Source organism: Protomyctophum parallelum (genome assembly GCF_964188405.1).
Source record: "Protomyctophum parallelum genome assembly, chromosome: 20".
Classification (NCBI taxonomy): Eukaryota; Metazoa; Chordata; class Actinopteri; order Myctophiformes; family Myctophidae; genus Protomyctophum; species Protomyctophum parallelum.
Genome location: NC_139718.1, coordinates 43,391,109 through 43,408,363, shown reverse-complemented (window position 1 = coordinate 43,408,363; position 17,255 = coordinate 43,391,109). Strand labels below are relative to the sequence as shown.

Here is a 17,255-nt window from a genome sequence, read left to right as displayed (position 1 = left end):
TGCCAGTGCCATCATGATAATGTCACTGTACCTGTATCAGTGAGTGACAAATAAACCCTCTACAAAGGGTTGTGTACCTAGGTGTCTGTTGGTTCGTATCATTAATGTTGTTCTGTAAAAGTGTTGGTATTAGGCCTTGTTTGTTTGTGTGTCCCGCGACGGAGCGGGCGGTAGAGTTTCTGCTATCTGCGCGCTGGTTGTGGTGGGCCGGTCTGGGCCAAATTCACGCGAAAATGCCCGGGCCGAATTTTGGTCCCAGTCCGGCCCTGGTACACACATAATGCTTATCGGTGTTGCGAGGATGAGTCGAGGGATACCAATGGAAAACTGTCTCCCCTCCAAGGGACGTACGTGGGCCCAAAACGTTTGAGAACCCCTAGCCAATTTCACAACTGGGCCGAAACGCGTCCGTTGTCTGTTCGTCCGAGGTAATATAAACCATGTGAAAAGGACAGTTATTGTGCGCTTCCTTCTTTCCATTGTGTATTTCTGAGGCTTGCAACTATAAGAATATACTCTTCTAATTTGCAGTCTTTTTTTTCCAATCAGGGGAGTAGGCCTATCAATTTATTGTTCCAAGATGTGTTATTCCAATTTCACTTATCCTGTAGGCCTATCCTGTATGAATTCTCTCTCCTGATTGGATAAAAGTGGTATCCATTCCTAACCTGAACATGTATTTTCTGTTTTTGTAAAGAGCTGGAGACCTCTGTTTCCGAATCAAACAACCACTCTATGATGATTACTAAACAGAATATTAAACTTATTTTAACAAATAAATATCACTTGTGCCTATACTGCACCTTTTACCCACTACCCAGTCTATAAAATAGCCAATCTACAAGCTTACAAGTCATCACATCGTCAGAAATTGAAGTTGTGTAGCCTCGGAGACCGTTGTGAGATTGTATAGATCAGCTATTTTCAAAGGATTTCACCATGCCAGGTTTTGAAAAGTGCTTAATACGCTCAGCAAAGTTTCATCATGGCAATCTGACCAGTGCGCTTTAAGCTATGTTGCTTGGCACCACAGTGTTTAACAGATGACGATGGGCAGACGGACTGAGAGCAGCAAAACCAACCGACACATGCAAGTCCCACTGCTATATAAAGGGGATAAAAATCTCCGGTAATATTAATACATTTTTTGTCTCCAGACATTTTCTTGGGCCCCCTAACAAGCCGGCCCTAGGGTGCCGCCGGCCTATTCCTGAAGACCTGCATGCTGTATGAGAGGAGACAAGAGTCCTCTTGTTGCAGCCAAAATAGACATGATAGAAGAACGACATGACTGTGTATGACTTTCATACGGCTGGGCCTGGCAAGAAAAGCACACCTTCATCAACGTATAGCCTATATACACCCCTTTTTTTTATTTTTTATAAGAGGACGCGTTGGATGCCAACATATTTCCTGAATAAAGGCCAACAACGCTGTTGAAGATGTAAAACGCAGATAAAGTGCATGGAAAGCATTAGGGAGGCCTGTGAGATTTACAGTACTGCAGTCACAGAGGAATGTCTCACAGAGTCCACCGCATTCCAAGAACAACATCACACCCAGAGTATTGCCCGCCTTTGCCAGGCCCAGAAGTCGCTTGTAGCTCAGCTAAACATCCAGGGTGGGTTTCTTCTGGTTTGCCCGGGGGGGGGGGGGTACAGGTTGTATTTAAGGGGTCTACCAGTCTCTCTTTATAGCCTTTATGTCACTCTAACTTTGATAGGATTTCATTCCTCAAAACCGTTTTTTTTAAATATATCCTCGCACACTGTTTTCCTTCCTTCCCTTTGGGTTAAAACTGTCATTCATGTCATGACATGAGGCTGTATGTGCATATTTTTTGAATATTCTTATTAGTAGATATATCCAGTAAACTAAACAAACATTATCGTATTGTAGCCTACAAGTTTAACAACTCATAGGTCTATCATTTCTGGGCATGTTCGCTCTGTGTAGAATACTGTAGAAGAATACCGTCTGTCAATAGATTGAGTGAAACAAGGCAAGCCGTGTCCGTACTGAATAGCAGGTGCACATGTATACAGTAGCCCATACGAAAAGAATGTCTTGTGCATGTTGTGGGTTCAAACCCCACTTGGGACAGAGTATCACCGTGTAGCCTACTTTAGAGTGAGTGCTTCACTAGTGTAAATATTTATCCAGCTGTATAAATGAAAAAAAAAAAAAGAAAAAAAAAGGGAAAAAGAAAAGCTGTAGCCTAAATGCATCCGGGCCTGCTCATACTAAAGACCATTGCCTTCAATGACTTGCACAGAAAAGATTGCACTATGCTTTTTTTAATAATAACGATAGGAGCTATAATAATGGGTTAAAAATGTCAATCGCACGTTAACATTAAGTGTATGAATGATAGAACACAAAAAAGCCCTTCAATTTACAAGCCCATGGAATACATATTCAGAATTAAGTGTCTTATTGTTGTCCTAATCATCCAAACAAAAAAACTAAACATTGGAAAGAATTGTATTATCATATCAGAGCATACCTATTTACTGTACACACACCTCGACAGTGGGTGCAGGGCCAATAAGGCAATCAAGGAAGGAGGTACACCATTCTTTTGATAAAGGATTACTTTATTGAAAAAAAAAACGTTCCGATCTAAATGGATCTTCGTCAGGTCAGTACGGCATACCGACCTCACGAAGATCCATTGAGATCGAAACGTCTCAATTTTCAATAAAGCAATCCTTTACCTAAAGAATGGTGTGCGGGCCTCCTTTCCCCCCCCTACCTCCTTTCAAAGAATTGTATTTATTTAATTTGAGTGACATGCCCAAAATATAGGCTGCCAGGTTCCACGGGAGGAATATAATCCATGGCGACGTGCTGGCTCCCTCTGTTGGCCTCGTCTTCTGCATTGCTGTCCGACAGTAAGTGGACTGCATGCTGTAGTCAACATGTCAGCCATACATAACAACCTCCCTGCCTTCTACTGCACCTCTCATTACATAATTACCATTACCCTGCAGCTAATGAGTACTGTGGTCTGATAGCCAGCTTTGAGAGAGACACACACACACACACACACACACACACGTCTGGGTGGATTTCCTTGGCCGCGGAGCTACTACGAGTGGAGAGACCATGTGACAAAGTTCTTCGGGGGGAAGGAGGCAGAGGATAATGTTTGTGACTGAAACATGATATTTTAATGATTCTGGACGCTGTCCAAAAAGCTCTTTACGCCCCCCCCCCCCGACACCTGTTCTCCTGACTTTGCCCGTGTTGCGAAACATTAGGCCAAGATCAGGTCTGCAGAGAGTAAGACTCGTTTGTGCTGCGAAGAACATTGGGAGCTGCGAAAACAAACAAAAAATGCCATGGTCAGGCGACCGACTGCTGTGGGTGTCTGTGTCTGCATGGGGAGGAGGAGTTGGTGGGGTGGGTGGGCAGCACCCACTCTGAGGAGTTGGCAGAGTGGGTGGGCGCAGCACCCACTCGATACATTCCTTGGTGGTGAAAACTGTGAGAGAGAAGGGGCAAGCAGGCGGGGCACACTGCAAACAAACAGGTCTTATTACTTCTGCGTTGCTTCTTCGTTCATCATAAAAGACCAGATAGATGTGCAACAAAAGCACAAATACACAAGCCAGATGGACAATAAGAGAAGAGTTTATTTTTATTCTGTCGAGATTTGTAAAAAAAAAAAAAAAGGGGGGAAATGGAGAGAATAAAAGCCATATGACATAATTCTGACTTCTGACTTGACACTCATTTCAATGCAGTGATTTCTGGGAGAAGAGGAGAAAAAAAAAAAGAGAGAAAAAAACATCAGGAAAGAGAAAACATTTTAAGGCCAGAAGAGATTTTTTCTAGAATTAAAATCCAAGCAGGCAAGAAATAGGCCTATATAGTTCCTCGAGCTGAATGTATAAAATGTACACATTGAGCAATCATCACAACAAATATTTACAATTCCTCTTTTTTTTATTTTTATCAAATTCGTTCAAAAACAAAAACGTCTGGATAAACATGGCGGGTGGTGGTGGTGGTGGTGGGTGTCTTTTTCTTAGAGTTACTGTAGAATATCATATACATTCACTAACTCAGATCAAGCTACATGAAGACCAGAATCCACCGATACTCTCTCTCCTCTACTCTTATCCATCGTCTCATAAATATCTTTAGTGTCACCTTCCCCGCCCGCTGTCTGACCGCACATTAGAGGCCTTCCTTCCGTCCGTCTGCCGCTGCGGACACCAGAGCACGGTTTCTTTTCTTTCTATTTACTTTTAACCCATTTAGACCTGAGGCCAGATTCTACAAAATGTGACAGTTGTCTGAAAAAACCCTGTGTTTCTGTGTGTCAGTGGTCCTCAAACTTTTTCATGTCAAGAACCCTCAGAATTGACCACCGACCTCCCCCGCCCCCCCATCTGAAAATATGTTGTTCCAGGGACCCCCCCTCATCTGAAAATATGTTGTTCCAGGGACCCCCCCCCCCCCCATCTGAAAATATGTTGTTCCAGGGACCCCCCCATCTGAAAATATGTTGTTCCAGGGACCCCCCCTCATCTGAAAATATGTTGTTCCAGGGACCCCCCCCCCCCCCCCCCCCTCCCCTGAGAAGCAAATATTTTTTTTCACAACATTTTCAGGATTTTTCAAAAAAAAAAGAAAAAAGCAGATCTACAAGCTTGTCGATCTGCTATTTTTTTACCCAACAGCCGAGTTTAAAATAATTGGTTAAAAGCTATAAGGTGACACAGACGCGTCCTCAGGTCTAAATGAGCTAATAATGACTATACGCTGGTTTTACACACAGCAGGAGTCATCCCATCGCCACAGTCGAGACCAGAATAAATGTGCCCTTTTGTCGTCCACGACGTGTAATCCAAACTGCTTGGTACTCCCAGCGCCAACGCAAGTGAACACTTCCTCCTTCCACCAGAGAAGGGGAAAAAATAAAGTCAGCTTGCATTTCTGGTCAATAATAAGAAGCTTTGCTACTCAGTGTGTGTTGGTGTCTACACAGACATGTTATTTTGAGGCAAATGTAGTGATTAAAAGAAAAGGCCATTCTTTTACGTCCATACAACCACAAATGGTTGCCGTATTAAGCTATACATGCGGTTGAAGATTTCATAAATCTCAGGTTCCCTTTTTCCTGAGTTAAAAGTGTTATACATACATGTGTGCAGCCGGTACAGCTTAATTTCTACGCAGCCCTACGTAGGGGTGGGCGATGTGGTGATTAAATATCGTCGAAGTCGATGCAATGTGTCCGCGATATGCCTTTACAGAGATATATTGTGTGCGTGTGTGTGTGTGTGTGTATATATATATATTATATATCACATTCTACGATTTGCAGTTGCTGTGCCTCAATTCATATTTCTGTAGAACGGCGGTTTCGTTCTGCAAAAATATTTGGTATAAAAAGTATTTTGGTCTGTTACTGCCTTTTCTTTTAGTTGTTGTTGTTACCTTGTAGGTGGTCAAGTACGGTTAAGTCACTTAACCGAGAATGGTGACGAAATCGTGGATCGTGATACTGCTTGAAAAAGAATGGTGACATTATATTTTTCCATATCGCCCACCCCTCTGAACTAAAAACACTCCTGCCCTATGATATGATATAATATAATATAATATAATATAGTGAGAAATCAGAGCATGGATGCCAGGTAGCAGTTACCTGTAGTTTACAGTTAATCTGATTTATTGGAGCAACTCTACAGTAGAATAGGAAATGCATCTTTCGCTTGATATGTCAACCGGTTCTGGTTCGGGCCTTAAAAGTAAAAGCCTCTTAACCTTTGGAAAACACACAAACCAAAAAAGAAATAACATCAACAACACTGAAGCTTTTCAACACTGTTTTACGCTGCTTCGTTTAGCCAAAGACAAACAGACAAAGACAAGACAAGAGAGAGAGAGAGACAAAAAACAAACCGTCTCTGCCCTCAGTGTTCATTTCCGTAGCAAGCCTAGAAAGAGCAAAAAAAGACAAACCATATTCTTTAAGACGACAGAAAATAAACCACAGCGTTATGATGACCTTCGGCCGGTTAGACTGAAGGTCAACTTGAAGGTCACTTCTCGGGGGGAGCATCGGTCAGCAGGTGCTGCGCCCAACACTGATAAGCACAGGTGCACGTGCCTCTGTGTATGGAGTGTCTAGCTGGCCCGTTGCGGTCTCGCCAGCTCACATTTATCACACGTGCAGGACGAAAACAAAAAAAAACTAACCACATTCAACCTGGCGTCCCCATTTTGGGCATGTGATTATATAGGCGAACATGAAAGACAAAAAGAAGAAAAAAAAGGGGGGGGGGGGGGGGGAGAAAATAGCAGATCTGCAATCTCACGCCACATCGTGTCGTGAGATTGTACATCGGCTATTTCTCGGCATGCGCCACGCGACGTACGAAATGGGGATTAAGTGGTCAAACCACTGCTGTTGTTTTGCCGTCTCTCGGCTACGGAGATCTTTTTAAAAAAAAGAAAACGTTGAGATAATAACGAACGAACAGAAAACGGTTTCATGCACTGCACTGCACGGCGACGCAAAGGAGAGGAATCCATAGTTTTTTGGTTATTTTTCTCTTTCTCGTGAATGAACGGACCAATCCTTGAGCAGCTGGTGGACGGGGGCATCTAGGAAGGGGTGGGGGGGAGGGGTGGCGGGTGGGTGGGTGGGTTGAGACGGAGGAGCGTGGCACGAGTTAACCCATTCTGAACGGGAACCCATTTTGGCGTCAGCGTCACGTCATGTTTTAGCTATTGAAAAATAGCAGACCTACAAGCTCGTAGCGCGCCACCGAGTGGCGCGCTACGAGCTTGTGGGTCTGCTATTTTTGAAAAATCGAAGAACGACTGACTTTTTTTTAAAAATCTGATCTCAGGTCAGAATGGGTTAATCAGACCAGTGTGTGTCCAGTGGGAAACCTCGTATGAATCTGATCTCGGGTCAGAATGGGTTAAGGTAGGAGGAGCTCATTTGATCAGCCTCTTGGCCACGTCGCCGTAGGCGAACTCGATCTCCTTGTCGCTGGGGCAGGTGTTGGTGAACTCCTCGCGGGTGTAGGCGTTGCTCAGGTACTTCCACACCGCCGTCATCTCCTTGGGGATGTCGAAGCCTCTGTACTTCTTGGTCACCACCTGTCGGGGGGGGAAACGCGGGGTTAGCGGTGTTGAGAGACTGATGCCACCCGCCAGGTCGTATGCTCTGATAAAAACACTTTTTACCCATTCTGACCTGAGATCAGATTCATACGAGGTTTCCGCCGGACACACACTGGTCTGATGAACCCATTCTGACCCGAGATCAGATTCTAAAAATGTCAGTCGCTCTTCGATTTTTCAAAAATAGCAGACCTACAAGCTCGTATCGCGCCACTCGGTGGCGCGATATGAGCTTGTAGATCTGCTATTTTTAAATAGCTAAAGCATAACAAGATGCTGACACCAAAATGGGTGCCCGGTCAGAATGGGTTAAGTACAATAACTGCAACAACAGTTCACAGGCTTCGATTTGTTGTCAGGTGAAACCTGACTAGTGAAAGCTCATGAAATGTTAGAAGACCTAGTCATACATACATAAGTCATACTGAGGACCTGGTCCTGATTGGCTGCCACACACGCTGCTGTCATGTATTGGTTACTCGGGTCACATGACCAGGAAACGGGTAACAGAAAGCAGGTGACAGAAATCTTTAGAGACACCCAATGTTATGTAACGTCATGTTATGATTGAGACCGGCCGGTTGAGAAGAGCGTTCGTTTACTAAAATAAAGAAACCAGTGATTCTTTCACCTGACAAATAGCACTATGTGATCATTTCTTGTTTGGTTTTTTTACGCAGCTGTCTACAAGCGGGTATGTGATTTTCACCAAATGTCTTACCAGGCGGCCAGCATAGCACTTTTTTTTTTTCTCCACGTGTTTTAAGCGTTTTGAAATACTTTTTTACATTTTATGATAGAAGTCAATGTGGGGCTGAACCTTCGCCGAGATTGGACTAATTGTTATATCAATTAATAGTTTGAAAACAACAAGATATATCATGATTCATTCCGAGAAACCAAGCAAGTAAATGTTTATGCACCCCTCACAGCGCAAATGGAATGATCCTATCATTTTTTTATGTCATGCAATCAGACTGATCTGACCGATTAGACAGGTAGTAGTAGACTAGATAGTAGACTACCAGTCGAATATAAACTTTTGTTTTGATAAAACGAACAACTAAGGGCCCTATTTTTGTAAGTGCTAAACCCCTTAACCCCAAACTACTTTTTTTACACCATTTTGAAAAACATTAAAATTGTTCAACTAACATCTACATCTACAGCTTGTAGATCGGCTATATCAAAAATGTTTTTCAAAATAGTAAAAATAAGTTTAGGGATAAGGCGATGAAAATAGTACAGTGTTGATTTCGTCGACTAATACTATGACAAAAACATGTTCGTCGACTACCTTTTCTCACGGGTGGAAACTAAATGAAAACTAAGCTACAGTATGATGACTAAAACTAAGACTAAATATATTGACAATTCCGTCAACAAATAAAAACTAGACTAAACATGTTAGGAAGGGACTAGTGGACAAGAGATCCAGCATACTGTAAATAAAAGACAAGACATTTTACACTTGGTCGCATGCTGAAAATAGCAGATCTACAAGCTCACGCTGCGACGCGTCGTGAGCTTGTAGATCTGCTATTTTCAGCAAGTGTTAAAATCAGCCAATACGATGACATCAAGGCCCGCCAATTTTTTTTAATATCATTATTTTAGTCAACTAAATCAACTGTAGATTTAGTTGACTAAAACTAAATTAACCCATTCTGAACGGGAACCCATTTGGGTGTTAGCATCATGTTATGCTTTAAGCTATTGAAAAATAGCAGATCTACAAGCTCATAGCGTGCCACCGAGTGGCGCGCTACGAGCTTGTAGGTCTGCTATTTTTGAAAAATCAAAGACATTTCTTTAAACTGATCTCAGGTCAGAATGGGTTAATAATGAAACCGTCAGGATGTAATAGACATTTTTGGAATCTGATCACAGGTCAGAATGGGTTAAGTTCCATTCCAAAATCTATGAAAACTTGAAAACTCTGTTGCCGAAATCAACACTGTGCAGCAGGTTGATCAAACACTGACCTTGACCAGGTAGATCAAACACTGACCTTGACCAGGTTGATCAAACACTGACCTTGACCAGGTTGATCAAACACTGACCTTGACCAGGTTGATCAAACACTGACCTTGACCAGGTTGATCAAACACTGACCTTGACCAGGTTGATCAAACACTGACCTTGACCAGGTTGATCAAACACTGACCTTGACCAGGTTGATCAAACACTGACCTTGACCAGGTTGCTCAAACACTGACCTTGACTATGTGCAGCTTGGGCAGCAGGTTGCAGTCGGCCAGGGTCATGTCGTCGCCGTCCAGGAACTTGCGGCTGGACACCTTGACGTCGTCCATGCTGTTGTGGTCGATCTCGTCGGGCAGCGGCGAGCGCAGGTACTCGTCCAGCTTCTGTAGCGTCTTCAGGAGCCCACGTTCCAGAGCTACGCAGGAGCGCGCACACACACACACACACACACACACACACACACACACACACACAAAATGTTGAAAATAACACCCGTGTGAAGTGAGGGGCGCTCTTATCATCATGGTGGAAGATTGACACCATGCCCATTTGCTCAGGCACTGACGTAAAGTTCTCCATTCATTGTCGATGGGAATTTAATGTTTGTGTAGGACAAAGTTTGTGAACATACAGTACACTAAAAGCTGGATATACCCCTCAACAAAGGCCTTAATTTTCATTTTGTTAAGCTCTTTTTTGTGAGCTTCATTTAGACAGTGCCTTTGTGTTTGTCAGAAAGTCTGCCCGTTGGGAATGGGTCGATCGGACCCTGCAGAACTGCTCCTTGTAGTATTGTGTAGAGAACTGCTACTCGTAGCATTGTGTAGAGAACTGCTCCTCGTAGCATTGTGTAGAGAACTGCTCCTCGTAGCATTGTGTAGAGAACTGCTCCTCATAGCATTGTGTAGAGAACTGCTCCTCATAGCATTGTGTAGAGAACTGCTCCTCGTAGCATTGTGTAGAGAACTGCTCCTCGTAGTATTGTGTAGAGAACTGCTCCTCATAGCATTGTGTAGAGAACTGCTCCTCGTAGCATTGTGTAGAGAACTGCTCCTCATAGCATTGTGTAGAGAACTGCTCCTCATAGCATTGTGTAGAGAACTGCTCCTCATAGCATTGTGTAGAGAACTGCTCCTCATAGCATTGTGTAGAGAACTGCTCCTCGTAGCATTGTGTAGAGAACTGCTCCTCGTAGTATTGTGTAGAGAACTGCTCCTTGTAGCATTGTGTAGAGAACTGCTCCTTGTAGCATTGTGTAGAGAACTGCTCCTTGTAGCATTGTGTAGAGAACTGCTCCTTGTAGCATTGTGTAGAGAACTGCTCCTTGTAGCATTGTGTAGAGAACTGCTCCTCGTAGCATTGTGTAGAGAACTGCTCCTTGTAGCATTGTGTAGAGAACTGCTCCTTGTAGCATTGTGTAGAGAACTGCTCCTTGTAGCATTGTGTAGAGAACTGCTCCTTGTAGCATTGTGTAGAGAACTGCTCCTTGTAGCATTGTGTAGAGAACTGCTCCTCGTAGTATTGTGTAGAGAACTGCTCCTCGTAGCATTGTGTAGAGAACTGCTCCTCATAGCATTGTGTAGAGAACTGCTCCTTGTAGCATTGTGTAGAGAACTGCTCCTCATAGCATTGTGTAGAGAACTGCTCCTCATAGCATTGTGTAGAGAACTGCTCCTTGTAGCATTGTGTAGAGAACTGCTCCTCGTAGCATTGTGTAGAGAACTGCTCCTTGTAGCATTGTGTAGAGAACTGCTCCTTGTAGCATTGTGTAGAGAACTGCTCCTCATAGCATTGTGTAGAGAACTGCTCCTTGTAGCATTGTGTAGAGAACTGCTCCTTGTAGCATTGTGTAGAGAACTGCTCCTTGTAGCATTGTGTAGAGAACTGCTCCTCGTAGCATTGTGTAAAGAACTGCTCCTTGTAGCATTGTGTAGGGAACTGCTCCTCGTAGCATTGTGTAGAGAACTGCTCCTCGTAGCATTGTGTAGAGAACTGCTCCTCGTAGCATTGTGTAGGGAACTGCTCCTCGTAGCATTGTGTAGGGAACTGCTCCTCGTAGCATTGTGTAGGGAACTGCTCCTCGTAGCATTGTGTAGGGAACTGCTCCTCGTAGCATTGTGTAAAGAACTGCTCCTTGTAGCATTGTGTAGGGAACTGCTCCTCGTAGCATTGTGTAGAGAACTGCTCCTCGTAGCATTGTGTAGAGAACTGCTCCTCGTAGCATTGTGTAGAGAACTGCTCCTCGTAGTATTGTGTAGAGAACTGCTCCTTGTAGCATTGTGTAGAGAACTGCTCCTTGTAGCATTGTGTAGAGAACTGCTCCTTGTAGCATTGTGTAGAGAACTGCTCCTCGTAGCATTGTGTAGAGAACTGCTCCTCGTAGCATCGTGTAGAGAACTGCTCCTTGTAGCATTGTGTAGAGAACTGCTCCTCGTAGCATCGTGTAGAGAACTGCTCCTTGTAGCATTGTGTAGAGAACTGCTCCTTGTAGCATTGTGTAGAGAACTGCTCTTGTAGCATTGTGTAGAGAACTGCTCCTCGTAGCATTGTGTAGAGAACTGCTCCTTGTAGCATTGTGTAGAGAACTGCTCCTCGTAGCATTGTGTAAAGAACTGCTCCTCGTAGCATTGTGTAAAGAACTGCTCCTCGTAGCATTGTGTAGAGAACTGCTCCTTGTAGCATTGTGTAGAGAACTGCTCCTTGTAGCATTGTGTAGAGAACTGCTCCTTGTAGCATTGTGTAGAGAACTGCTCCTTGTAGCATTGTGTAGAGAACTGCTCCTCGTAGCATTGTGTAGAGAACTGCTCCTCGTAGCATTGTGTAGAGAACTGCTCCTCGTAGCATTGTGTAGAGAACTGCTCCTTGTAGCATTGTGTAGAGAACTGCTCCTCGTAGCATTGTGTAGAGAACTGCTCCTTGTAGCTTTGTGTAGAGAACTGCTCCTTGTAGCATTGTGTAGAGAACTGCTCCTTGTAGCATTGTGTAGAGAACTGCTCCTTGTAGCATTGTGTAGAGAACTGCTCCTCGTAGCATTGTGTAGAGAACTGCTCCTCGTAGCATTGTGTAGAGAACTGCTCCTTGTAGCATTGTGTAGAGAACCGCTCCTTGTAGCATTGTGTAGAGAACTGCTCCTCGTAGCATTGTGTAGGGAACTGCTCCTCGTAGCATTGTGTAGAGAACTGCTCCTTGTAGCATTGTGTAGAGAACTGCTCCTCGTAGCATTGTGTAGAGAACTGCTCCTTGTAGCATTGTGTAGAGAACTGCTCCTTGTAGCATTGTGTAGAGAACTGCTCCTTGTAGCATTGTGTAGAGAACTGCTCCTTGTAGCATTGTGTAGAGAACTGCTCCTTGTAGCATTGTGTAAAGAACTGCTCCTTGTAGCATTGTGTAGAGAACTGCTCCTTGTAGCATTGTGTAGAGAACTGTTCCTTGTAGCATTGTGTAGAGAACTGCTCCTCGTAGCATTGTGTAGAGAACTGCTCCTTGTAGCATTGTGTAGAGACCTGCTCCTTGTAGCATTGTGTAGAGAACTGCTCCTTGTAGCATTGTGTAGAGAACTGCTCCTTGTAGCATTGTGTAGAGAACTGCTCCTTGTAGCATTGTGTAAAGAACTGCTCCTTGTAGCATTGTGTAGAGAACTGCTCCTCGTAGCATTGTGTAAAGAACTGCTCCTTGTAGCATTGTGTAGAGAACTGCTCCTTGTAGCATTGTGTAGAGAACTGCTCCTTGTAGCATTGTGTAAAGAACTGCTCCTTGTAGCATTGTGTAGAGAACTGCTCCTTGTAGCATTGTGTAAAGAACTGCTCCTTGTAGCATTGTGTAGAGAACTGCTCCTTGTAGCATTGTGTATAGAGAACTGCTCCTTGTAGCATTGTGTAGAGAACTGCTCCTTGTAGCATTGTGTAGAGAACTGCTCCTTGTAGCATTGTGTAGAGAACTGCTCCTTGTAGCATTGTGTAGAGAACTGCTCCTTGTAGCATTGTGTAGAGAACTGCTCCTTGTAGCATTGTGTAGAGAACTGCTCCTCGTAGCATTGTGTAGAGAACTGCTCCTTGTAGCATTGTGTAGAGAACTGCTCCTTGTAGCATTGTGTAGAGAACTGCTCCTTGTAGCATTGTGTAGAGAACTGCTCCTTGTAGCATTGTGTAAAAAAACGCCTTCTAAATGCTGATCTACGGTAAGTTATACATTAGCCAACGGCTAATGTTACACAAAGGTGTTCCCGGATTGAAATGTATAACAACGAATACGTAGGCCTGCGTTCCCTCCAGGTCTAATCTAATCAACCCCATTCAGGACGGGAACCACCTTTCAGGTGTTTTAAGCGTCGTTATACTTTGGCCGTTGAAAAATAGCAGATCTACAAGCTCATATAGCACAGCCACCGAGTGCCGCGCTACGAGCTTGTAGGTCTGCTATTTTTTTAATATTTTTACCTCAAATCTTTGCTTCTGAAATACAGATAATTCTGGGGGTCCTTGACATGAAATGGGTCGAGCACCGCTGACATAGAAGAATCACAGGTTTTTCAGAAAACAGTCATGATTTAGAAGACATTTTAGATAATGGATACGGCGATTCCTTGCATTTATATAGAAGACAAGAGAGGAAACGGCGAGGTCGACACACAATCTGGACATCTGCCACCTATAGCGGCACCACCACGCCACCATGTTGGTTGAGGCTGTTTCTCGAGGCCTCCGACCACCACAGCTGCAGTGGTCACAGTATGAACGATCAGCCACCAGAGGGCGGCATTTCATTGAGAGAGAGAGAGAGAGAGGCAACCACTCAGGCACATACTGTAAAAGATCTTAACACCACGTTTTACAGTAGTCTTCTTGCAGCAGAACACGTGAACACCCGTAGGTCTATCATTAACCGAGTAGTGTCTTTATCATTCTGGACGTGAGATTCAGGCATAAAACCTCTTATTGACATAGCCCTGTTGGCATACTGCGCCAACCACAGTTAGGTCAATATTTCCCCAGGGTGGAGTAGTGAGAGCAGCCATCTAAACGAAGATAGCACGAGAAGATAGCAACAACAACGCCAAGTGTCATGTCACACCTCATGTTTTCCATGAAAACCATGTTTAAACCATTATTTAAGCCCCGAGACCACATTCTACAAAATGTCCTCTTAAATCTGGAGTTTTCTGGAAGAAACCTGTGTTTCTGTGTCAGTGGTTCTCAAACCATTTCATGTCGAGGACCCCCAGAATGATATGTATTTGGCCACCCCCCCCCCCCCCATATGTAAATATGTTGTTCCAGGGACCTCAAAGAAGCAAAGATTCGAGTTAAAAATGCCGTGAAAGAATATATTAAAAGATTTGCACACATCTTTCAAAAATGGCAGATCTACAAGCTCGTAGTGTGGCACTCGGTGCCGCGCTATGACCTTGTAGATCTGCCATTTGTCAAAGTATAAAACAATGGTTAGAGTGGTTAAAAGCTATAAGGCGACACAGATGCGTCCTCAGGTCTAAACGGGTTAATATTTAATATTTAATAGATGATAGATGCAGTACAGTTCCTCATATCTGAAATAGTTGGTGCATATCATCTCTGAGAATGCAATACATTCATTGCAGTATATTCTCTGAAATTGTTCTCATTTTATAAGTCCGTATAATCTACTGCAGCCAAATTCTTTGGAGTCGATTAACCCATTCTGACCTGAGATCAGATTCATAACGAGGTTTCCGCTGGACACACACTGGTCCGATTAACCCATTCTGACCTGAGATCAGATTCTAAAAATGTCAGTCGTTCTTCGATTTTTCAAAAATAGCAGACCTACAAGAGCTTGTAGATCTGCTATTTTTCAATAGATAAAGCATAACATGATGCTAACACCAAAATGGGTGCCCGTTCAGAATGGGTTAAGCCAATTAGGGAGATTATGGAGACCAGTTCTGATTGGGTTCTTGCCCAGATTCAGGGTGACTTCATCATGTTTTTTACTAAGGGTCCATCCAAATGAGATGGTCCAAGCCAGTGAGTGGTTCTATTGAAGATTCTGATCCTCAAATGTACATAATTTTTGTATTGATTGTATTGCTGTATTGTTGTATTGTTCTTTCTGCTTTGGCAATGTAAACGTATGTTTTCTCATGCCAATAAAGCCCTTTGAATTGAAATTGAATTGGTTCCCAAACATTTTAGCTCAAGCAACTAAAGAGAAATTAGACGCATGTTTGCCTGGGACCCAAACTAGTGAAAATAGCACTTTATATTTTATTTTATTATAATAATGTGTTTTTAGGAGTTTTGGGGGGAATTGTTTTTAGTTGATGAAAAGTTGTGTGATTTTTTTTTTTTTTTTTTTTTTTTAAGATATTTTTTTGCGGCTTACGCCTTTATTGATTTTTTAAGGGATAGAAAGTAGGCTGACAGGAAACGGGAGAGAGATGGGGGGATGACATGCGGTAAAGGCCGTGTCGGGTCCGGGAGTCGAACCCGCGGCACACCGCGACTGGATCACCAGTCCGGTGCCCAGACCGTTACGCTACGGCCTGGGCCGATTTTCTTTTGTTTAATTATTATTTTTTTAATCTTAAAAGAGTGACAGTCAGATTCAGTCACAGACGAACAAAAGCTCCGTGTTCCTGTGTCGTTGAGCAAAGCACAAATCACAGCGAGGCTACCCACATTGCCCACAGCAACCACACAATTCAACCCATTCTGACCGGGCACCCATTTTGGTGTCGGCATCATGTTATGCTTTAGCTATTGAAAAATAGCAGATCTACAAGCTCATATCGCGCCACCGAGTGGCGCGATACGAGCTTGTAGGTCTGCTATTTTTGAAAAATCGAAGACACTTTTAGAATCTTATCTCAGGTCAGAATGGGTTAATAATGAAACTGTCAGGATGTAATAAGACATTTTTAGAATCTGATCTCAGGTCAGAATGGGTTAAGGACTTCAGGGGTTCGCGCCTCTCTCTGAAGTCACATACCACGCTGAGAGAGAGAGAGAGAGAGACAGATGTTAGGATAATCAACTCACCTTCGTTGGCATCTGGTTTGGAGTTCTTGATCAAAGCCGAAAACTTAGCGAAGATGTCCATACCAGCTGTGTTCGACTCAGGATGCCTGGCACTGAGCTTGGCAAATCTACCGCGCACGCGCACACACACACACACACACACACACACACACACACACACACACACACACACACACACACACACACACACACACAAACACACACACACAGAGTAATGAGCATGTGTTGAATGACTGGCCTGTGTTGAACACAACACAGGCCCGGTAATATAGAGGGTATGCACATGCATGAAGTGAATGGGCAAACACGAGTGGCAAAGTGAGTTTAACGTCGCTTAATGCAATCAGAATCAGATAGGACTTTGTTTTTGTGTTTTGGATGTATGTATATGGGGGCTGTCACTGCACTTACACGCACAGTTACACAACTGGTGGCCTGAGCCTGAACAGTGGTCAGTCAGGCTCTAACAGTGCACACAGGGGGGGGTCTTTCCTCACTCACTTGGGCGGGCTGAGGATGTCCTCGAGGAACTCCTCGATCTTGTTGACGTCGGTCTTGACCTCGCCGTTGAAGGTGATGAAGGGCGGGTGCGTGCCGGGGGCCAGGTTCTGGAGGTCTGCGGGTTTCCTGTAGGATTGAAGAGACCACATCTTTAGCCCATTCTGACCTGAGATCAGATTCATATGAGGTTTCCGCCGGACACACACACTGGTCTGATGAACCCATTCTGACCCGAGATCAGATTCTAGAAATGTCAGTCGTTCTTCGATTTTTCAAAAATAGCAGACCTACAAGCTCGTAGCGCGCCACTCGGTGGCGCGCTATGAGCTTGTAGATCTGCTATTTTTCAATAGCTAAAGCATGACATGATGCTAACACCAAAATGGGTTCCCGTTCAGAATGGGTTAGGGATGGGACCGTTTGGAAATCACCATGGAGACGGAGATCTTTAGGGATGGGACCGTTTTGAAATCACCATGGAGACGGAGATCTTTAGGGATGGGACCGTTTGGAAATCACCATGGAGACGGAGATCTTTAGGGAAGGGACCGTTTGGAAATCACCATGGAGACGGAGATCTTTAGGGATGGGACCGTTTGG

General features: G+C 44.0%; 1 protein-coding gene across 1 annotated transcript in view; it reads right to left on the bottom strand.

The window, feature by feature from the left end:
• Positions 1-6,896: 6,896 nt before the first annotated feature.
• The window catches only part of clic4 (chloride intracellular channel 4), a 53,537-nt gene continuing 43,178 nt past the window's right edge, over positions 6,897-17,255 (bottom strand). Inside the window, exons 3-6 of the mRNA XM_083791545.1 lie at positions 16,656-16,781; positions 16,155-16,261; positions 9,372-9,553; positions 6,897-7,128 (exon numbers count right to left, since the gene is read on the bottom strand). Coding sequence (XP_083647671.1) covers positions 6,964-7,128; positions 9,372-9,553; positions 16,155-16,261; positions 16,656-16,781 — 580 coding nt within the window. The 3' untranslated portion in view covers positions 6,897-6,963. The remainder of the gene's footprint in view (positions 7,129-9,371; positions 9,554-16,154; positions 16,262-16,655; positions 16,782-17,255) is intronic.